General features: G+C 39.0%; 1 protein-coding gene across 6 annotated transcripts; it reads left to right on the top strand.

The window, feature by feature from the left end:
- Nucleotides 1–3,082: 3,082 nt before the first annotated feature.
- Nucleotides 3,083–23,141, top strand: Rab9a (RAB9A, member RAS oncogene family). Of its 6 annotated transcripts, none has more exons than XM_046424245.2 (4): nucleotides 3,083–3,259; nucleotides 17,668–17,698; nucleotides 22,016–22,281; nucleotides 22,414–23,141. In XM_046424245.2, the coding sequence occupies exons 3-4, from the start codon at nucleotides 22,047–22,049 to the stop codon at nucleotides 22,650–22,652; spliced, it is 474 nt and encodes a 157-aa protein (XP_046280201.1). In that variant the 5' UTR covers nucleotides 3,083–3,259; nucleotides 17,668–17,698; nucleotides 22,016–22,046; the 3' UTR covers nucleotides 22,653–23,141. The 6 variants fall into 6 exon arrangements, with proteins under 6 accessions (XP_046280201.1, XP_058428561.1, XP_058428560.1 ...); XM_058572578.1 differs by adding an exon at nucleotides 17,905–17,990 and having other exon boundaries at nucleotides 3,085–3,259; nucleotides 22,016–23,141; XM_058572577.1 differs by adding an exon at nucleotides 17,905–18,019 and having other exon boundaries at nucleotides 3,085–3,259; nucleotides 22,016–23,141.

Below are 23,141 nucleotides of genomic sequence, written 5' to 3'. Positions count from 1 at the left end.
AACATTAAAAATATATGTTATATAAATATGTAAGTATATAAATCATAAAGTATTTTTGTATACTTTGAAAAATTATACATTATGCAAATATTTTCTCAATAAGATTGGGATTTTTCTTGTATATACGATTTAGTAATTTTCTTTTTCACTTAATATTATATTCACTCTGACTTTAAAGCCCAGTATAATGGGCGTAGGGATTATTTTTGTATACATTTTATACTTTTTTCCATTGTCAGTATACATATAAAAGAATATGCAATATTGAGAGCAAGTTTCTTATTTTGGCCAATGTGTTGGGAACAATATCGAATTTTTGAGTATTTAAATATGTCATTTAATGGTCAAATTGCCTATCATTGAGTTGTGTTTTTTCTGCATATGTGAAAGTATAATAAATTCAATTTTAGTCAGTATTTATTTATTTTGAGGTGGGGGTCTCACTATATTGACCAGGCTAGTCTCAAATTCCTGGACTGAGTGATCCCTCCACCCATCCCAGCCTCCTGAGTAGCTAGAACTATAGGTAGAGCCACTGGGCCCAACTCTTTAGTCATTATTTGTTGTACCTGAGTCTGGGGCTCACTTACTTATAGCTTTTCATCAGAGATGCCAGAGACAATTTCTTTCAGTCCTCAGCTTGAAATGTGGTGTTAAGTCCCAGTGCTTATAGTAATAAGTAGGTACCATTTAAAGAAAGGAATCATTAATAGCAAATTTGACCTCTTTCTCTTCCATGAATGATGCATTGGTGTTTACAGAATATAAAGATAATTAGATGAATAGAGTCAAACTAGGTCGGTTCTTGAATGTTTTAATCAATAAAGTTCATAGAGCAAGAGAGATAGAGACAATCTATCTAATTTGTGTCAGCTTGCCAGTCACACACATTCAACAACAAAAATCCTTTTCACTTGCTCTGTACCCTACTCTTACACAGACAAATTAAGTAGAAAGGTGAATAGTGGGATATACTAGCATTTTAAGTGTCAATTGAATTCTATCCAAGTATTCTTTCTTTAGGTGTTAACTATAAGCTACACTCAGATATGTTTGAATGCCTTCTTACAATTTAGAACAGCCAAAGAATTGCTTGTAGGACTTTCTTATGACAGGATTTTCAGGTGGCAGGTAGCTCCTTCCTCTTCCTCTTTATCTCCTTCTCCTTCTCCTTTGTCTCCACCTTCTCCTCCTTCTTTTTCTTTTTTTGGTGGTATGGGGTTTCAAACCCAGGGCCTTGTGTACATGGTAGCACGTGCTGTACCACTCCACCATTTAGCTACATCCCCCCTATATCCCCACCCCTTCAGGTGGCATTTCTTTCTTTTTTTTAGTTGGTGCACTATAGTTGTATATAATGGTCATTTTAACATTTGTATGTACACATAATATAACAATATAAGTTAGTCAATATCATTCCCCAGTATTTAACCTTTTCTTCCCCTCCTCACTCCCCCTGATCCCTTTACTCTACTGCTCTCTCTTCTATTTTATGAGATTCGCACCACAGACCTTTTCCTTTTTTCTTTTTAGCTCCCCAATACAAAACAAAATATGACCCTTGACTTTCTGAGTTTGGCTTATTTTGTTTAACATAATGGTCTCAAGTTTCATCCACTTTCCTGCAAATGACATAATTTCATTCCTCTTTATAACTGAATGAAACTTCATCATATATATATATATATATATATATATATATATATATATATATATCGCATCCATTGACAGATATCTAGGCTGGTTCCACAGTTTGACTATTGTGAATTGTGCTGCTATGAACATGGGGATGCATATATTGCTATAGTATAATGACTTTAATTCTTCAGGATAAATTCAGGTGGCATTTTCTAAATAACCCTGTGGATTGCTTGTTGCAATTTGGTCTAATGTATATGACACTGTATTTTTTTCTATTGAAAAATTAATGTTCATATATGTTTTATTGTGTAGTTTTAATATGTTTTAAAAGAAGATAATTAATATATTTTCCTTCTATATTCAATGGATTTCTATTTTGTATACTTTTAATTATGTTTCTTCTGAGAAATATTCGGCACAACTAAAATTAGATTTCTTTTTTTTTTAAAGAGAGAGAGAGAGAGAATTTTTAATATTTATTTTTTAGTTATCGGCGGACACAACATCTTTGTTTGTATGTGGTGCTGAGGATCGAACCAGAGCCACTTGCATGCCAGAGGAGCACTCTACCGCTTGAGCCACATACCCAGCCCCCAAATTAGATTTCTTTATATAAGAACATTTCATTTAAATTCAAACTAGAACTCAATCTTTATTATTTGTCTTATTTTCACAATGATTGAAGTGGTGTTTTATATTTGTGTGAAATTCTTAATCATACCCTTTCTAGTGCTGAAGGAAGTTACCTGAAAATGACCCTCCAAACAGCCAGAGATTCTGTAAATTAATTGTGGGCCCCAAATCATAAAAGTGAGACCCTTCTCCTGGAAAATAAACAAATTAAAGCTACCCCACAAAATATATCAAGAGCTCACTAAGAATCCCTCCTGTGTCCAGGGACTTGTATTTTATCACCCACGTTTTCAACTACATGTATAAAGCAAGGAATTACAAGCTTCTCCAATGCCACTTTTTGCTACTATTATTTCATACTCAGAGATGATAGAGGTAGTACTTTAACGAGACTCAACTAAAAGTTTTAAACGTGAATTAGACAATTTCTTGTTATTCCACAATATCACAACTGTATTCACTTCTCATCTACCTGTTTGTTCTTTGTTCGCTTGCACATTCGTTTTTTTATCACTGTTATAACATCCTGTGACTGGCTCAGGCACTCTGTTTATTTTACTTTACCCAAACTTTCAAAAATAACTATTATTTCATGCTGGCAGGCTCTAGAACGCAGGCGGAAGGACACGAGAAGCAGTCGACACGCAGGTAAACTACGACTTACCAAAGAAAGTGGTGTGGGGGATGGGGGACCCTCCTTTCTCGGGGCCGGCTGCCAGAGTCTCGTCGCGGACCCCGCCTTCCGGGCCCATTTCCCGGAGCCCCGCCCAGCCTGCCCCAGGCCCCGCCCCGCCTCCTTGGGCCCCGCCCCGGCCGGTCGCCATGTTTTTCCCTCCGCCCTGGACCGAGCCTCTGGAGCTGCAGTCGGGTAGCACTGCTGCTGCTGCCGCCTCTTGCCCGCTTAGACCTCGACCCTCTTTCTGCCCTCCTTGCATCCAGGCGAGCCGGCTTTGAGCTCCCAGGGTGTCCTCCGTGTGGTCGCAAGGTGAGCTGGATTCGGTACGTTCCCTCGAGGGCGGGCGGGGGCTGAGTCGCGGTGCGCGGGCGTCAAGGTCTGAAGGGCGCCTCGCTGGCCTTGAGCACGGCTCTGGCCTGGGGCACCTGGAGCATCTGTGCTCAGGGCCAGCGCGGGTCACTGCCCGCTTTGAGAGAGGCGACGGCTTGTCGTTACTCTTAAGTCCCACTGACTAACGCAGGCGGAAAGACGGGTTCCCCCACCCACCCCCACGCACAGATGCACGCTCAGATACCAGGGAGAGAGACAAAAACTCAGATTGGGAAGAAGGGGATGGAGAAAGACGTCGACAAATAAACGCACTCACCTGGGTACACATATACGCAGTAGCTTTGTCCCTAACCACACCGGGACGCACACCCACACTGCCCAGACCAAACCCTATGCCCTAATGATCACTGCAGGGAAAGCAAAGGCACTCACCCTATTTGATTTTGGCGACCTCTTACATCCTACCTAGCTGAACGTGTGCTCAGTCTTCTGACCACGCAGGTGAGAAGCTTAGAATGTAAAGCCACTGCTAGGGGCTGCAGGCGGTTTGGGGCATTATCTGATTCAGATACTGGCAAAGGTTTCACAATAGCGATTCTTTCTTTCTTTTTTTTTTTTCCACCTTAGTAAGTAAAAAGGTAAGATGAGAGTTTTAGGTGCTGACCAAGTAGTTGGTGCTTTTTTAAGTGAGGACACATCCCGTGACCACAGTTCTTTTGAGGAATAACTTTTCTGCAACTTTACAAATTGGCACGTGACCACAGTCTTTTCATAGTCTTTCAAAGCCCTCATAAAAATCTATGGACAGAATTTGTTTTTTATTTTGTTGTTTTACAACTTTGTTTTTTTTCCTCTCTGGCTCTATTGTAATGGAAAATCCCTTCTTTGCCTGTAATCTCAGAGACTGACCAGTGGGACAAAAACTAGAGTGGAAGGAAACCCAGTTCCTAAATGGAACTTTTGAGAAGCCTGCTTTTAGTTTCTTTCTCTTGGCCTCGCTTTTTCCCCTCCCCCTTCTCCTCTCCCCCCTCCCCTCTCCCCCCTCCCCTCTCCCCCTCCCCTCTCCCCCTCCTCTCTCCCCCTCCTCTCTCCCCCTCCTCTCTTCCCCTCCCCTCTTCTGTTCTCCTCCCGCCTCCCTCCCCCCTTCTCTTTCTTTCTCCTTCCCTCGCCCAGGGATGCTCAGCCACCAAGCTACACCCCTGGTCCCTTTTATGTTTTTTATTTTGAGACAGGATTTGGCTAAAGTTGCTGAGGCGGCCTCGAACTTGCTATCATCGTGCCTCAGCCTCCAGAGTTGCTGGAATTATAGGCGTGAGCTTCTATGCCGGCCTTAGTTTCTCTTTTGTAGAAGTTTATGTTGAAGTTATCACTATCAATGTAGAACTTTTAGTATCTTATTTAGAATCCCTTTACCTAACAGTGGTGTGGTTTTCTGGTACTTTCAGTGCGTTTTGTACATTGCGGTAAGTCGTCGTCTTTATATTAAAATGTTTTGGGTTTGGGGACATATTTATTTTGGAGACTTTTGTGATTTGGAGATTTTGTTGTTGTTGTTCATTATTTTGGAGGTTAGCGTAGACGGCCAGAAACTAAGTAGAACATCTAGATTCTTGGAGACCAGAGAAATACTAGTCCCTTTTTCCAGCCTCTCCTCTTTTTGTTTCTTTATCTGGACTACTTCCACCTAGACTACAGTACTCTGCAGGGCTAAATTTAAGTTTCTTTGGTTCTAGAAATTAATTTTTTTGACCTCCTCTCATTTCGTACTGTTTTTATTGGTAACCCACTCTGGCACTGGGGTGTTCTGTGCATGTAAATCCTGAGCATGCATCATTACATTTCACTCTCATAGCATTTCTACAGCAATTGCTCTACATTATAGATGAGGAATTTTCTGGACAATTGGAAGATTAGGTCTTTTTCCCCCAAGTCATACAAGTGGTGAGGATGCAGAGCTGATTTTCAAAGCAGGTCTGTGTGATTTATAGTAGTAGTTCTCAACTGGGGGCCATTTTGTTGATGTCTGGAGTTCACACCTGGGGGCCAGAGAGGTACTGCTGTAATCTATTGGATAGAAACCAGAGACAGCTTATAGACAGCACCCAAAGAAAGTTGTTTGGCCCAAAATGTTTGCTAGTGCTGGGACTGAGAAATCCTGCTTTAGAGCAGTCTGCAACTGTAGGCTCCTATTTCTCTACTTCTGTAGTTCTTAAAATATAATGTAATTTTCCTACTAAGGATAGGATCCTCATTATTTTCAAGCAAGCTGGGGAAAATTCTCTTGACTAAGAGTCATATATTTGAAAGATGAAGGAGTGAGCAAAGAATTTCTGGTATCAAAAACTATGTTTTGTTATAAGGCAGACGCGACCAAAACAGCCAGAGAAGCATTGAAGTGGACTTGGTGAGTTTAGTTTCCAGTTGTCCACATTATCCAAGCAACCCGTGGGGGCACTGATACAAAGGTGCTGGTGAGAAAGGTAGTGGGGGAGCCTCAGTTTTGCTCTCAATCAGGATCAGGTTTTGGCATCATCCTAGTAGAGAATTTATTGCTGGGGCTACTCAGGTGTTCATTAAAAAAACAGAACCACTCCACACCCAGCAACGAAGTACCTGTGTTATGGTATTTACTGTGGGCACACTTAGACGAAATAGGGGAAAGTTGATGGGTTCTTTATACCTTTGTACAGTTGATCACGTGTAAGTATTTACAAGAATCAAATTGAGAAACCTTTCTTGTTAAATGCAAAATTTTTCCTTAAATTTAGCCCCAGTAGTCAATATTTGTGCATGCATTTTATCTTTGAAATCAATCAATAAATAATAAAATTTTTAAAAGTAGCAATAGCTTAATTTCTTGCTGGTGTTTTTCCCAACCTGTTTTTTTTTTTTTTTTTTCCCATGCCTACTCACAGGCCTTTCAATATGTACTGCTTCATTCTGGTGGCACTTGTAACTGTTAAGTGAATTTTGGGAGTGGTTGAGAAGAGCAGTGAAAAAGAGTTGGATCTCATTTTAGATATCCCTAGCTTCACACTTCACGTAGTCAGTATGGCATCTTTTTGTTTCTATATTTGGTTTTTGACTCAGGCCATCACACAGTGTGTTTTTTGCTAACAAATAGGTTTCTCTGCCTCTTATCAGGAGTTGTCTGCTGTGGGTTGGGGGTGGGGAGGTGCACTGAATTACACACCTGAGAAGGATTGCTGTCACATTTGATTTAACAAAAATGTTTTTTTTTTTTTTTTTTTTTCCTGGAAAGGGTCAAGGTAAATTTTTGCCAGAGGAATCTTGCTTGATCAGTGGTTGTCTTGCTTCTCTGGCCAAGTTAGGTCACTGCAGTTCTTTCTTTGTAAAATGAGATGGTTGTACTTCATAATCTCTGAGATTATATGACACCAAGTAGAGACAGCAAATTATTAACTTCCATGTAATTCTGCCCCAGGGAATATGTTGGTTAAGCAGCAGGAGGAAATAAGCCAATTAGAAGTTGTGTGTGTTTGAGCTATGCATCTAACTTGAAAGCTATCTACATAATAAATTTGTTAGTCAAAAAACTAAGCATTAAAAAAACAGGGCTCCTGACTAAGTAGGTCATCAACGGAGACCATTTATTAAGGATTGCAGGGTTGGGGGAGGTGAACTCACAAATGCCTTAGGGAGTTTGGAAGGAAGTTATGATGCAAACCTGAGGGAGGAGACCTGGAGCCACCTAGGTGTGTGGGTAGAGAGGAGGTGAGGGAGGCAGTCCCAGGTCTACTTTGCCAGGGAGCCTGGGCTGGTTAGATAACTTGAAGGAGAAATCTGTTTCCCAATGTGACTCTTAATACTGTACATGTTGTGAAGTAGTGCTCTGGTATTTCCACATTCTGGATTTTTCCATTCCTTTTTGTTAATTTTTGATCATGATGAGTTTGGGCTTTCAAATACTGTTGCTTGTCATGAACAGACAACTAGATGTAGTTAAGTGAATGTAAGCTGGGTAAGAGCTATATCCATGTGGGGTGGAGGGTGGATTGTGTTTGGAAAAAAACAGAAGTGAATCAGGCAGCCCAGGCTTTGCTTTCTGTAGACACAGACTTCACTTTTGTCTTAGGCCCAATGCATTACAAATGTGTGCCATTGTTGGATAGGGAAGAGAGAAAGAGTACAGAACAACTCTATGCATTCATTCTATTAACATATTCTTTATCCAAGTGTGAAGGATGGTGGAACTGTATAAAAGAGCTGAACCCTTTTAATTCCAAGTTCTTTTGAATTGAATTAGATTTTTGGGTACAGACACTAAGGTAACTTCCAGGTTAGTTCTCATAAGAGTGACTGAGTTCTCAAGAGAAGCCTGGAAACAGGTTTGTTTCTAGAACTTGCTATGTAGAACTCTAACAGGAGTGTTTAATGATTCTAACTGGTTCAGAAAAGTTGCAAATCAGAGCGGGGGTGTAGCTCAGTGGTAGAGTGCTTAACTAGCATGAGTCCAAGGCCTGGGTTTGATCCCCAGCACTGCCAGAAAAAAAAAAGTTAGAAATCACTGGGCTGCTGTTTGTAGCTGTGTGACTGCTCCAGTCTGTGTTTTCACATTTGTGTATTTGATTAGGTAAACATACCTGAAAATACATAATGTAGTTAGAAGTCAGAACACAATTGTTGCTTAGGACCACATACATTGATGAATGCAGAGTGTTTCTCCGGAATGAATTCCAGGGTTCTTAAATACATTTTTGAAAATAGTTGTTTTGGAGCAAACAGCTGCCACTCTCATAATCCATTCTAATTTTTGTACAATACTTGATTCATGTCACAGCAGTTCTGGGAAATCCAGCTTCACAAAGATGATGTCATCAAAAGGAATGTGTGCAATCTAGTGTTGAAATTGTGAACTCTCTCCAGAAGGTGTCTTGCAAGTCTCAAGTATCTTTGTTTTCCTTAGAAATTTAAAATAGCCTGCCCTGCCCCTATGAATTTGCCATGATGCTTTAGGGCACATTAGCACACAGTTTCGGAATCACGTGATTAGAAGTTGGCATTTTCCAACTTCTGTCGACTACAAGGTTTAGTAGTAAGGAAATAAGTTATCAAAATTGGGTTTTAATTCTCCATACCACCCTTCCTATGTCTGTAAGCTTTTTCCTTGGATCCTCAATTTTTTTTAATTGTAGATGGACACAATATCTTTATTTTATTTGTTTGTTTATTATTTTTTTTATGTGGTGCCAGGGATCAAACCCAGTGCCTCACACATGCTAGGCACGTGCTGTACCACTGAGCCACAGCTCCAGCCCCAAGATCCTCAATTTTTCCCAGTGCTAATGGTGCAGTTTGGGGAAGTAGGTGGATGCTAATATTATTTGAGCAATATTAGAAAGAAAGTGGACACATTTCTTATATCAACAAATCATGTGGATAAGATTGAAGAGAGATTTTGAAAGTGAGGAAAACAATTAACATGGTTTTAAATGTGTTGAATTGAACTACCATTAGGGTACCAGATGAACATATTCTGAAGGGGATTGGAAATTCTTGCCTGGCCCCAGGGTGTGAGAGGGTGGAGGTGGACTTTAAGAATTAGTGTGTTTTATAGCCCAGGAAGTTGTGTATGAGAAGACATATGGACTTTAACCTTGCAAAATACCTTCATTAAGAGCCTGTTAGGAAAAGGAACCATCTGGTTGAAGAAAGCTAAGGAGACACAAGGAAAGAAAGCAGAAGCTATTGTCAGAGTAGTTTTATGGCCCATTAAATAGGAAACATTTCCAGAGGGTTACTTGCCAGACTGTTTGACCTAATAGAGGTAGTAATGGATAGTGAGTTCTAGCCAAGACTTGAGGATATCTCCTGTGCCTCTGGCTAGATGCATGCTACTATACTAAACACTTCCCTAGTCGGTACTTGATTTGCCTTCTGAGATTTGATGTCATGTACATCCTGAGAGAATTCAATGTGTATTAGCTGGGCCTCAGGTGGAGAAACTGGTCAAATCACTTTAGGGTTGTGTGTGCTTTAGGGCACTCAGGTGAGGAACCAGAAGTCATTGGATTGGCCAATAGGCATTCTTCAATGGCTTGCTGATATTCTGGGTAATGGAGGTATTGGGAGTCTGTGTACAGGGTTAATCTGGCGGGGGGTGGGGGGCAGATGGAGAGATGGGTAGTAGTGATGGCAGTGTTAAGTCTTGGCTGGGAAAGGTTGTGTGTGTGTGTGTGAGAGAGAGAGAGAGAAGTCAATTTCAACACCTCAGTAGTGGCAAACTGGGATGTCATTGACAGAGAAGTGACAGTTATATCAGATAAACTGACCTTTGTGAAGAGTTACCTACAGCATTTCCTTGTGAGCTGGTGACAACTTCCCTGCAAGATGGTATTTGAGAGCCTCTACTCTAGTTGAGTCCTATATGCCAAACATATAGGACACAGAGCTACTATTTCCTCCCCCCTTCTTCCTCCTTCCCTCCCTTCCTTCCTTCCTTCTTTTTTTTTTTTTTTTTTTTTTTTACCTTTTTGGGAAATTCCTACTCTTTTTACTTGACTTCTCCAGCTGTGAAGTTCTTTGCTGTGTCTTGGGGCCTGGTGGACCGTGTTTGTGTACTGGCTCTTCCCAGGGTTTGTATAAAAGTTCTCCAGCTTCTTATCCGTGTCTGCTGTAAATTACAGACACCTGCTTTCTTATCTAACTTGAAGAGAAGTATCGAAACTAGTGTTTCCATATCCATACATGTATGAAGACACGAATGGTATGAATCTACTTTGTGTACAACCAGAGACTTGAAAAATTGTGTTCTATACGTGTAATACGAATTAAAAGGCATTTGGCCGTCATATATAACAAATTAGAATAAATAAATAATTTTTGAAAAAACTAGTGTTTCCATATATGATAGCAGAACATGTACATTGTAGGTCACATTTGGTTATTTTGATGATTTAATGTTTTTCTAACATTCATATTCATTCCTTTTATAGTTTATTTTTCTTCCAGAAGTACCTAATCATAACTCCCAATATTCTTGTCTTGTGACTTTTATCCATTTCTTTGCATTTTAATTTTGCCCTTCAAAGTACAACTTTTATTTTATCAAGAACCACTTTAGGGGCTGGGGTCGTGGCTTAGTGGTAGAGCACTTGCCTGGCATGTGTGAGGCACAGGGTTCGATTCTCAGCACTGCATATAAATAAATAAAGATCCATTGGCAACTTAAAAAAAAAAAAAAACTTTAAGGGGCTGGGGATATTGGTCTGTTGGTAGAGTGCTTGCCTCATCACATGCACGAGGCCCTGGGTTCAATCTCCAGCACCATAAAAAAAAAAAAAAAAAGAGAACCACTTTAAGTGCCTTATTACAGGTAGATTTATGCTTAGCTCTTAAAAATCAAACAAAATAAAAAACAAAGCATTATCCTTACTTTCCAGAATTAGATGCTTCCCATGCATACCGCTGTTCACTGAACTCTCAGTTTATGGTCAAAGTGTGCAAGGAGAGGGTGAGGGAGACAAGAAGAAATGGTGGTGCTGAGTGAACGTGGAAAAGTATTGAGGGTGTTGAGGCACATAAATGGATCACATGTGATATAGAGATGATACCAGCATGTATGGATCATTTCTTAGAGATCCAAACTCTCTCTAGAATTTGCAGAAACCCTTTTTAGTCTTCTCAGAAAAAAACTCAAGCACAAAAGCTTCCATCCACACACACACATCCTGATTCCACATGTGATTAAAAGGGGTGCATTCCCCCTACCCCCAATTTCATTCATGGACTGTCAACCTAACCACACCGTAGGCCTGCACTGCTCAGTATAGTGGCCACTAGCCTTGTGCAGCACTTTAAATTTAAACAAATTAAAGTAAAATAAAATGAAATGAAAAATCCAATTCTTCAGACCAGCCACATTTCGGGTGTTCAGTGCCACGTGTGGTTCCTTAGTGCCTGTGCAGGACATTTCCAGGGTTGAGCTCTGTGGGATCCTGCTGCTCTGTACTTCACATTGGTTTCAGAAGATTTAGTTCTTTTTAATTTTTTTCCCTCCACTTTTCCTCCCTTCCTACTCTGCCTGCCATACCAAACTACTGAGGTGACTTGTTTTACGAAAAATTGTTAACATGTTTTTTAACAGTTAAATTAGATGATTCATCTTTTTTTTAAAAAAAAAAGAGTACTTATTGAAATGAGTTATTTAAATAGGATAGGGCATGTGCTCTGACAGTGATGGTGTGGTTTGAATTAAACAGGTTTTTTTTCCCCCCTTTTGTAGCTATTTCCATTTGTGAGGTAATGCTCAGTGGTTGACTTGATATGACTAGGTAATTTATTTATTTTATCTGGCAAGTCTTGCCAAGTTGATCTTTTCTTGTGGTGTTCTCTTTAAAATCTCAATCTCTCTCGCTCTCTCGCTGTCTCTCTCCTTGCTCTAGGCTTAATGACTTTCCTTGTTGCTTCTTGCTCATACATTTCAGTGGCATAGCCAGGAAGACACTTTTGAAATTATGTATGCTTTTGCTTCCCTGGTTGATTTCTTTGAAATTCTTATTTAATTTCTTTGCAATGCCGGGGATCAAACCCAGGGCCTTGTGCATGCTAAGCAATCATTCTGGCTTTGAAGTTGTGATCCTCCTGCCTCAGTGTCCCAAATTGCTGGGATTACAGGCATGCACCACTGCACCCAGCTGTCTGCTTTTATTTAGCATATTTTTGAGGTACGTCCACATTGCAGCATTGTGTGGCTGTGCCACATATTTTTTATCTATTCATCAATTGGTGGACAACTTAGTTGTTTCTACTTTTGAGCCACCATGATCAATGTAGCTATGAACATTAATGAACAAATGTTTTTGTTAACCTGTTTCAATTCTCTTGAATATACACCTAGAAGAGGCATAATTAGGTTACATGGTAACTCTATTTTAAACTTTTTGAGGAATGGCCAGACTTGTTTGTTATCAATGCAGTGTTTTACAGTCTCAATGGTAATATATGAGAGTTCCTTGTTTCTTCAGATCCTTGTCAGTCCTTATTATTGTCTTTTATTTTAGCCATCCTAGTGGATATGAAGTGATATTTCGTTGTTGTGTTTTTATTATATTTATTAATACATACTAATTGTACAAATTAATGAGTTTCACTGTGACATTATGGTACATGCATATATCTTACATTGATTATGTCCACCCTTCCTTATCCTCTTCCTCCTCTGCTTCCCCCTTCTCAGTCCCTAACCGTCCCTCTTCTGTTTTCAGGTCATTCCTTTTTTAAAATTTGCACATGTGAGAGAGAACATGCAATATTTGTCTTTCTGTGTCTGGCTTATATTACGTAACATGATGATCTCCAGTTCCATCCATTTTCCTACAAATGAAAGTTTTTATTCTTTATGTGTGAGTAATTCATTGTGGTTTTGATTTGCATTTTGCTAACAACTAATGATAACATTTTTGCCCATTTTTAAATTGGGTTATTTGAGTTTTCTTTAAATTGATGAGTTATAAAAATTGTTTATATATTTTAGATTAAGTTGCTTACACATTATAAATACTTTCTCCCATCCCATAGATTGTCTCTTCACTTTTTTGATAGTGTCCTTTGAGGCATAAAAGTTTGAAATTTGGATGAATGCAGTTTATTATTTCTTGCTTGTGCTTTTGGTATCATATTGAATCTTATTTTTAATATGAGTTACTGAAGAATTCAGAAAGTGATATCTTGGTGATTTTTTGGTACTGGGGATTGAAGCCATTGCATTTTACCTCTGAGTCACATCCCTAGTCCTTTTTGTTTTTTATTTTAAGACACTGTCTCACTAAGTTGCCTAGGCTGGCCTGGAACTTGGAATCCTCTTGTCTCAGGCTCTCGAGTTGCTGAGATTACAGGTGTGCACCACTATGCCCAGTTTAGAAAGTGATATTCTTGCTGTCTGGTGGGTTTTTGAAGAAAATGATTTCCATTTCATTTAATGGTAGGATTCGGTCAAGCTAGGCCTTGAGTGAAATGAAACTTTAAAAAAAACACTTTTGATATTAAAAAAGTGTGACTTTGCAACCAAATCAAAACTTTAAATTCAACATTGATTATTCTAGGTTTTCTTACAGACTTTAATATAAATCTGTGATCTTTTACATGGTGTGATTTCAGTGTGCATTTTATTTGATTTCATCACTTAATAGTGTGTTTCTATAATCTCATATCTCCATGTTGTCTCAGGTTGTTTAGAGCATCATCTAATTAGGCATTTAAATTATTTGCATTTGCCCAATTAACATTCTTACAAAGTTTCCTTCCTTCTTTCTTTCTTTTTTTTTTTTTTTGAGGAAGGTGGCTTTAGAATACTATGGGCATGTATTTTGTGGTATAGTCTAAAAAATGGACAAATGGAAAAGTATTTTTTGAGTATTTTATTTAAGATGTTTATGGACCTTTATTTTATTCATTTATTTATATGTGGTGCTGAGGATCCAACCCAGTGCCTCACATGTGCCAGGCAAGCGCTCTACCACTGAGCAACAACCCCAACCCAGGAAAAGCAATTTTTAGTGGTATATAATACATGTCCCTATATTGTGAACCTTTTTAGAGAACATGTTTCATTTTTATTACACATAATAGGCATGTCCGTTACAGAATTCCATATGGCAAATGGTAGATACGTGCAGAGGTATGAGGAGCTCTGGGGTAAGAGGATTTAGTCAGAGATGCAGGAGGGATGAGGTTAGCTGCATCTACAAGGGGTGTAGGAGGTAGCTGGACTTCAAAAGGAAGGATTCAAAGGAGTGAAGGTGAAACTTGAAGTCAGAGTGAACATCTTACTGGAGGATCAAGTGTGAGACATAAACACCTCAGTTTTTTATCCTAAGCCTAGCTGACACCATTCATTGGCATTGGAGAAGGATCATAATGGCATCCATCCCCGCTTACCTGCAGCCTTCCTAGTCTTCTCGCTTGCAGCTCATTCTCCTACTGCAGCCAATTATATTTCTGGACTCTGCATTTGCTAAAGCTATTTCGGTGACTTTCTGGTACTCTAGTGTACAGATAGAAATCCTTCCTGTGACTTTTAAGACCCTGCCTGTTCCAAGGCCTCTCCTTCCAGTCCCATCTCTCTAGCACACTCCTTACTCTCTACCCTCTGGGTGCTTAGGCTTACTTTGGGTTCTCCCAGTCTTTGGCAGGGCCAGGCTTTCTTGGCAGGGTCTTGACATGGGTTGGTGGTCCCTCTTCCTGGTTCAGGCTCCCTCCTTTCTTTTAGGTTCTCCCCTCCTGTTGAGCTTAGCCTATGGTCAAACCCACTTCCCCCAGGTCAGATTCCCCTTTCTTCGAGTCATGTTGGTGAGGGCTGTGTCCTAAGGACAGCATGCAGCTAAAATGATCATTGAGATACCACGTTGGAGACTAATGTACAGTCTCTCATTAAAATTGTGACACAGCCATTTCCTTCTGGCATTGAAAGTACTGCTTTTTTCTTAATTGTAGCTTGGCAGGTGAAACAGCTGGCTTATGTTATAGGATTATGTTGTATGCAAAGTAAGTCCTGATGGCTGGAATCAGGACCAGCTCCATGAGATACTGCATGCAGGGCTTGGATCTGATTGAAGGAGCCCTAGATTTGCACATTATGCCTCTCACTCACCATGGAAGATGGGGGGAAACTCCCTTACACTATTTTAAATTGTTCTTTTATTTTGGGCTGAGTGTGAGTAGTTATAGTACTATACACCATGTACCTCTCACCTCTCATTTTGTAGGACTTGCCACAGTTGTGACTTAAGTGGCTTTATGTATGAAAGTCACGCTCACCCACAGAGGGATTTATGTGTGTGTGGTTTGTATCCTCAGTGTGTGGCACATAGTAGGCACTCAATAAATCCTTTTTGAGAAACAACTTTCCCATTCATCCTATGGAAAACTAGCCTTCTGTGGAGATGCTTTAGAGTTCTGCACACATTTGGCTCACATTTCATTTAAAATATGTTTTAAACCATTTAAACTCTAATAAATGGTTTACTAGTAAAACAGGCACACTCATTTGTTTTATGGTACAATATGTGCTTTTTACTACATATTGAAAGATTAGCAACTACTAGTTCTGTTAGGTTAACTTGTTCGTGGTGCAGATCTCTCCTCCACCTTCGGTGCTGGGGATTAAATCCAGGGTCACTTAACAACTGATCTACATTCTCAGCACTTTTTTTTTTTTTTTTTTTTTGAGATAGTGTCTTGCGGATAGTAGAGGATAGGAAAGGCAGCAGAATACAACAGACACTAGTATGGCAATAGGTAAATCAATGGATGTGTAACTGATGTGATTCTGCAATCTGTATACAGGGTAAAAATGGGAGTTCATAACCCACTTGAATCAAAGTGTGAAATATGATATATCAAGAACTATGTAATGTTTTGAACAACCAACAATAAAATTTTTTTTAAAAAAAGAGATAGTGTCTTGCTAAGTTAATTGACTGGCTTCAAACTTGCCATCCTCCTGCCTTAGCCTCCAGAGTTGGTGGGATTACACAGGTGTGCACCACTACACCTGGCCTTCTTGTGCAGATCTTGAAATAAAGCAAACGTTTGAAAGTCTCTGACTTTGCAACTGCTTTTTGGGGGAGGAGGGGGGTACTGGGGGTTGAACCCAGGTGCACTTTACCACTAAGCTACATCTCCAGTTCTTTTTATTTTTTTATCTTTTTTTAAAAAAAACTTGTTTATTATTTTGGTACTAGGGATGGAACCCAGAGATGATTAACCACTGAGCAACATCGTCAGCCCTTTTTATTTTCTGAGACAGTCTTGCTGAGTTGCTTTAGTGCCTCGCTAAGTTGCTCAGACTGGCTTTGAACTTGCAATCCTCCTGTCTCAGCCTCCTGAGCCTCTGGGATTACAGGCATGCATGCCACATCTGGCCATGCTTATTTTCATTATACCTACAACAACAACACTAAAATCCTCAAACAAATGCAGAATCAGTTGCATTTGTCATAGCCTAGTGGATTAAGTGCCTGAGCTTTAGAGTCTGTCACATGTATGTCTTATTCCCGCCTTTTGCTAGTGTGTGATCCTGGGCAAGCTATGTAACCTCTGAGTCAGCATCCTCATCTGTAATGTAGGAGTAATAAGAGACTTGTGAGGCATAAATGCAGTTTCATAGGGTAAATGGCACAAAGAACTCCATCAGTGTTAGTTGCTGCTGTTTTATCCTTAATCCTAAATGTTAGCATTTTGAAGAGTATTTTTTTTTCATTGATTGAATTATATATGAGTTAAGAACTGATTATATATATTATACACACACACACACACACATACTGATATATATATATATATATATATCCCCCACAAAAATGCTATTTGCTTTACAAAGGTGGGTATAGAGTTGAAACCATTGGTTTAGACTAAGAGACTTAGTACCTAGTACAGTTCTACATTGGCATCACTGGGAAACCTTCAAATTGAATTTGATCCTTTGGTGTCTAATGTAGGCCTGCCTACCCTCTTACTTGTTCTACACATAGCTCTTGCTGAAATTCAAGGTAAGAAAAGGCCATTAAAGAACCTGTCTGTAAAACTGCCAGTAAAGACTTCTTCATATATTTATTCAACAGAAATTTCCTTCACTGTTCTTATGAACCTGGCACTGTGACAAAACATTTTTGTCCCATGATCTGAGTGAATCTTCCCAACAATCCTATAAGATTGGCCACTTTGTTTTTGTGTTGCTGGGGATTGAACTCAGGGCCTTGCACATAATTAGGCAAGTGCTTTACCACTGAGTTACACCCCCAGCCCTCTGTTATCACCCCTGCTTCCATGAGACTTCAAGAGGTTAAGTATCTCATGCAGGGGCTGTGCTCCTGGCTCTGGTACTGGGAATGAGCTCTCCTTTCTGACCTGTGCCCTTGTTCACTTAGAAGGAAGTTTTCATTTTGCCTTGGTTGCACAGGAGCTTCATGACACTGTGCTACCTTTAGCCTTGTCCACACTCTTCCTGTATCATGTTGGTGCCTCCTCCCTCCTCCCCTTTTGTTTTCCTTGTTTGTGTTGTCTTTATATTGTTTTCTAGAATGACTTATTCTCATCCACCGAAAATTTGGGCGTTTTAAAGAATAAATGAGATATTCTCTACTTCCTCTTAATATAATTTTATAGGTATTGTGGTGTGTGAAACTTAGAAGGGTTGGCAGGCAACAGTTTTTTTGGAAAAAACAATTAAAGTGTAATATTTGATGTAGGCCTTTTTTTAGGCTGAAGATGATCATGGACTGCACTTAGGTATGGTGTTTTAGGTTAAGAAACTGGCTGCTAATAGAAATCACATTATTTCTTTCATATTTTAATTATTGTGTTTAGTCTTAAAATTATGCAAACAAGTTCAAGTTGCTAATGTGAGCTTTCTAATTTTTTTGCAGGTAATGATGCTTGAATTGAACTTCTACTAAGGTAAAGTTGATGGGACTATGCTTTTCCCAGATATTTTTATCTGTAGAATTTAGCTAAATTACTGAAGTAATGTTTTTGACCTTGGTAAAGATTATTGCCTTTGGATAGTCATTCTAAACATAAGGAACATAAGGCTTTTTTTGAAGCCAGGAGTGCTTAACCACTGAACCACATCCCCAACCCTTTTCATATTTTAATCTTGTTAGGTTGCTTGGGGCCTTGCTAAGTTGTTGAGGCTGGCTTTGAACTTGCAAACCTCCTGCCTCAGCCTCCTGAATCGCTGGGATTACAGGTGTGTGCTACTGAGCCCGACACTTTTAGGTAAATTTTTAAAATGACATAGTAGGATTTCCCCCCCCCCCCCCCTGGGGAAGGGTACCAGAGATTGAACTCAGGGGCACTCAACCACTGATCCACATTCCCAGTCTATTTTTTATTTTACTTAGAGACAGGGTCTCACTGAGTCGCTTAGCACCTCTATTTTGCTGAAGCTGGCTTTGAACTTGCAGTCCTCCTGTCTCAGCCTCCCGAGCCGCTTGGATTTCCTGTATGGGATGACAAGTATTACACACCCAGCTAGTAGGATACTTTTAATTATTTAATTTATGTTAAAATTTTTGCAAACAATTCTGGTTTTAAAGAAAAACAAAGGGAACATTTTTAATGTCCATAAATTATGATTATGTTAATGTACTGATTTAGTGAAGCTGGCCTCTTAGATGTCAGTGGGAAATAAGATGGTTTGCATATTTAGTTATACCACCATGTATGTTTGTATATAGGTTAGAATCAAAGAGGTATTCATATGTATTATTAATTATTGTAGAAAATACCAACATATTCCTAAATAGTATCTGAGGTTGATTTCTAAACTATAGTTAGGAAATTTGAAAAATTATACCCTGTTTCCTGGTATATGGGTTTTGCATAAGCCAAATTTGTTTGGTCAGAATAATGACACAAAGTAGGAAATGCCACATGATGAGAAAGGAAAAGAATTATTAGAGTGTCCTGATAAAATTATAAATTAGAAATCTCAATGATTTAATCTAGGTGGAGTTGTTTGATTATAGAATCTGGCTTTCAGTTTCATTTAATGATTCTAAAAATGCAATGCTGTACAATAAAACTTTGTGTCTGGTCAGGCAGTTAGATTAGTAGACTTATTAAAATACTAGGATAAATGATAGAATTATGCACATCTGTTATTTCCTCATAACACACCATGGAACTTTTGTGTTTCAGTATGTTAAAAATTGTATGAAAGGAACAACATTAGGGGGGGCTGCTGGGAAAAGATTCCCAGTGGAGTTGATGACCATGCCAAGAGCAGGTCTGAAAGCATAGCAGTTCATTGGGGTGGGAGTCGGGGGACCACCAGCAGAGGGAACAGCATATGCCAGTGTAATGAATGTGTAAGATGAGCTGTCAGTTCCATGTGACAATGCATTTCAGAATGACTCAAGCAAAGAAGCAAGGTGGGAGGTGAGCTCTTTTGCCTTAGAAATTGACCTTAGTCCTGAGATAAACCATTGAAGAATATTAATCATTTGAGGAAGCATCAGATACTTTCCCTACATTGAAATACAGTTAACAATGGGGACACATTCTGAGAAATGCATAATAAGGTGATTTCTACTTTGTGTGACAATGGTTACACAAACCTCAGTGGTACAAATCAATCACTAGACATGACCTCTTGGTGCCATCAATAAACATAGTAAACATGAGGTGTATGAGACTGCTCTGATCTAACATGGCATATGTTTTGCAGTAAACTTTTTAACAAGTAGGAGTAAACCTTCAAATAATGATAGTATAGTATACAAGCAGAGACATGAAAAATTGTGCTCTATTTGTGTAATGAATTCAATTGCATTCTGCTGTCATATAACTAATAAGAATAAATAAATTTAAAAATATTTTTAAAGTATAGTTTAATAAATACATAAGCCAGTAATATAATCATTAGCAAGTATTATGTACTGTACATAATTGTATGTGCTGTACATTCTCTACAACTGGCAGCATTGTAGGTTGGTTTACACCACACATGAGTAATTCATTGCACTATAATAACTATGATGCCACTAGATGATAGGAATTTTTCAGCTCCATTTTAATCTTTGGGAGCACTGTTCCAATGTGGTGTGGTGTTGACTGAAGTCTTTATGTGACCCATGCCTGTATAGCTGATTTGCTTTTTTGGTTTTGTTGATCTTTTTTATGTTGCAGTTATTTAAGCAAAATCATTTATTACTAAATTGTTTTTGATGCAAGGTTAGGATGCACAGAATAGTCATGAATATATGTTAACCATTAATGTGGTTGTGATGATTATGTGGTGTGAAATACTACATGGTTCTTTAATGTTACAGAAGTGTTCGGTTACATTATACTGGGTCACATTGGCATATAACAAGGAAACAGCCAGATAATGTTAACTGCAGTGGTTTTGCAAACTTATCCTGGTCAATAATAACAATTGTCATTTGTGTCTTTATTATCTTCCTATCAACGGATTCACAATATTTACTTTAACATTAAGGTTAATGACCATCTTTACTCTTGAGCTGTGCCATCCAGTGCAGCTATTGTTTAAGTGTGACTATTTAAATTAGTCTAAAATAAATGGGCTGGGGGATATAGCTCAGTGGTAGAATGTGTGCTGAGCCCTGAGTTTAATTTCCAGCCCCCAAAACATTTTTCTAGTCCAGAGTGATGGTACACACCTGTAATCCTATTGTCTCAGGAGGCTGAGACAGGAGGATCGCGAGTTCAAAGCCAGCCTATCTCTAAATAAAATACAAAGAAGGGCTGAAGATGTGGCTCAGTGATTAAGTGCCCGGTAAAATTCAGTTCCTTACTCCCACCAGCTACTTGTCAAGTGCTGAACAGCCACATCTGGCTAATGATTGCCATATTGGACATTTTGATCGGACTGTATACAATTCTTTTAACAGTGCTTCTCTACAGTTTATTTTCTTTAATGAAATGTAGTATACTTAAAAAGCCATTTAATACTGAAATATTTACAGGCTAAATGATATAATTTTGATTTAAAATAACAGGACAAAGGAGAGTGGCAGTTGAGGAAAAAATAGATTTGCCGTACATGGACAGTTGGTAAATCTGGGTTTAGAGTTCATGGGTATTCGTTATATTATTTTCATTATTTAGAAGTTTTGTGTATGTTTGAAATTTTCCATAATTTAGAAAAGAAAAGCATCAAATAGGAAAGTGTTCCCATAAGCACTTAGAAGTAGCTGTCAATAGGCATCAGAAATCTCAACTCGCAGGTTGGCTCTTTAAGTATAAGAAAGTTTTTAATCCTGCCCCAGGACTTCCTCTAATATAGCACATCTACATTTATTTCATTCCACTTGAAAACACACAAGTAACAACACAGGCTCATATTTTCTAAGAGGTAGAGCTGCCCAAATTAGTCTTATGAATAGAATATGCCAGATTATATTAATTATGCTGGGTACAGTTGCACACACCTATAATCCCAGTTGATCAGGAAGCTGAGGCAAGAGGATCACATTCAAAGCCAGCCTCAGCAACTTGGCAAGGCCCTAAGCAACTCAGAGGAATCCTGTCTCTAAATAAAATACAAAAAAGGGCTGAGGATGTCACTCAGTGGGTGAGTGCCCCTGGATTCAATCCCCAGTACCCCCCTCCTCAATTGCTGCTGACATTGATTTCAGCAAACTCAAAAAAGTGTTCCTAAAGAAGAGAAATAAACTCCCTTTACCAATGGTTGGTTCACTTCTTTTTCACAGACAGATCAGTGAGCTTCTGGAAGTCTCTGGCTTTCCTGCTTAACAGTGCCTATGTCTGCAGAGTAGAAGGGGGTGGGCAATAGAAAAAAATCCCAGTCACAAGGAGCACCATTCATGAACACCATCACTGTGCACTGAAGCGCTGTTTGAAGATACTAAAGAAAGCTGAAGACTTGGTCTCTTAACCACCTCTTTAACAAGGGATGAGGTGGCTTATTGTGAGCAAGGAGGGGCTTAATAGATCAATAGTTCAGAGCCAGGTCTTTGGGGTCAGATTTGGTCTTGAATGAGAGATTTGTAGCTGTGACCCAAGAAAGAGGAAGAGTGAGTCCCTGCTAGCTGTTCTAGGGAATAAATAGTAGGATAGAAGTTGGCACATGGTTTAATGCTCAGGTAATGACAATTATTATTTAGGTGTGCTCCTTGCAAAAAGGAATTGGGGCTATTTTAGTTCACTTAAATGCTAATATTTCTAGAATAATGCAGAGTATTCAGGTGTGAAGGAATTTAATGGTACCTTTTTATTTTACAGGGTTCTGAAGTCAAAACTTGTAAGATTAACAATGGCAGGAAAATCATCGCTTTTTAAAGTAATTCTCCTGGGAGATGGTGGAGTTGGGAAGAGTTCCCTTATGAACAGATATGTAACTAATAAGTTTGATGCCCAGCTCTTCCATACAATAGGTGTGGAATTTTTAAACAAAGATTTGGAGGTGGATGGACATTTTGTTACCATGCAGATTTGGGACACAGCTGGCCAAGAGCGATTCCGAAGCCTGAGGACACCATTTTACAGAGGTTCTGACTGTTGCCTGCTCACTTTTAGTGTTGATGATTCACAGAGCTTCCAGAACTTGAGTAACTGGAAGAAAGAATTCATATATTATGCAGAGGTAAAAGAGCCCGAAAGTTTTCCTTTTGTGATTTTAGGCAACAAGATCGACATAAATGAGCGGCAGGTGTCCACTGAAGAAGCCCAAGCCTGGTGCAGAGACAACGGCGACTATCCTTACTTTGAAACAAGTGCAAAAGATGCCACCAATGTTGCAGCAGCCTTTGAGGAAGCGGTTCGAAGAGTTCTTGCTAACGAGGATAGGTCAGATCACTTGATTCAGACCGACACGGTCCATCTCCACCGAAAGCCCAAGACAAGCTCATCTTGCTGTTGATTGTTAGATTATCAGTGCGTTCTAACCAATTCATACATGCACTTAAGAGTGGATAAGAGAATTAGTGTTTGCAGCAGTGTATCATCTACTAATAAATTTCAACTAATGTTTTTGCTGCTTCATTAGTTGGTGGGAGAAGGGACACATCCACTCTGAAGGAAATCTATTTACTCAATAATGGCACCTTACATTTATAAATTGTAATGGTTGCCTAATAATGTTTCTTTAATTTAAATATGTAAGTTAGAGCTAATAAATGAGATGACCACAATTGTAACTAATTAAAACAAAAAACTTGACTATTCTAGAAGTTATACTTGGATTGTTCTGTGCCCATCCCCCACCCCCCCTCCCCAGGAAAATGGAGAACTACTTTTTATATCTGTATATTTTTATGTAATTAGCATTGTATTCTTGGTTCAGGGAAATGACTTCCTAAAGCAATAATGTTAAATATTAAAGATTAAAATCTAATGCATTTACATTGCA

This window comes from Marmota monax, unplaced genomic scaffold, assembly GCF_021218885.2.
Source record: "Marmota monax isolate L192 unplaced genomic scaffold, Marmota_monax_Labrador192_F-V1.1 WCK01_AAM20220418_F8-fsc00089, whole genome shotgun sequence".
Lineage (NCBI taxonomy): Eukaryota > Metazoa > Chordata > Mammalia > Rodentia > Sciuridae > Marmota > Marmota monax.
The sequence above is the reverse complement of the archived record's forward strand: the minus strand, read 5'-3'. Positions and strand labels throughout refer to the sequence as shown.

Bases quoted from the DNA above. Each gene is read 5' to 3' on its own strand.
- Rab9a (XM_046424243.2), top strand. From the start codon at position 22,047: ATGGCAGGAAAATCATCGCTTTTTAAAGTAATTCTCCTGGGAGATGGT.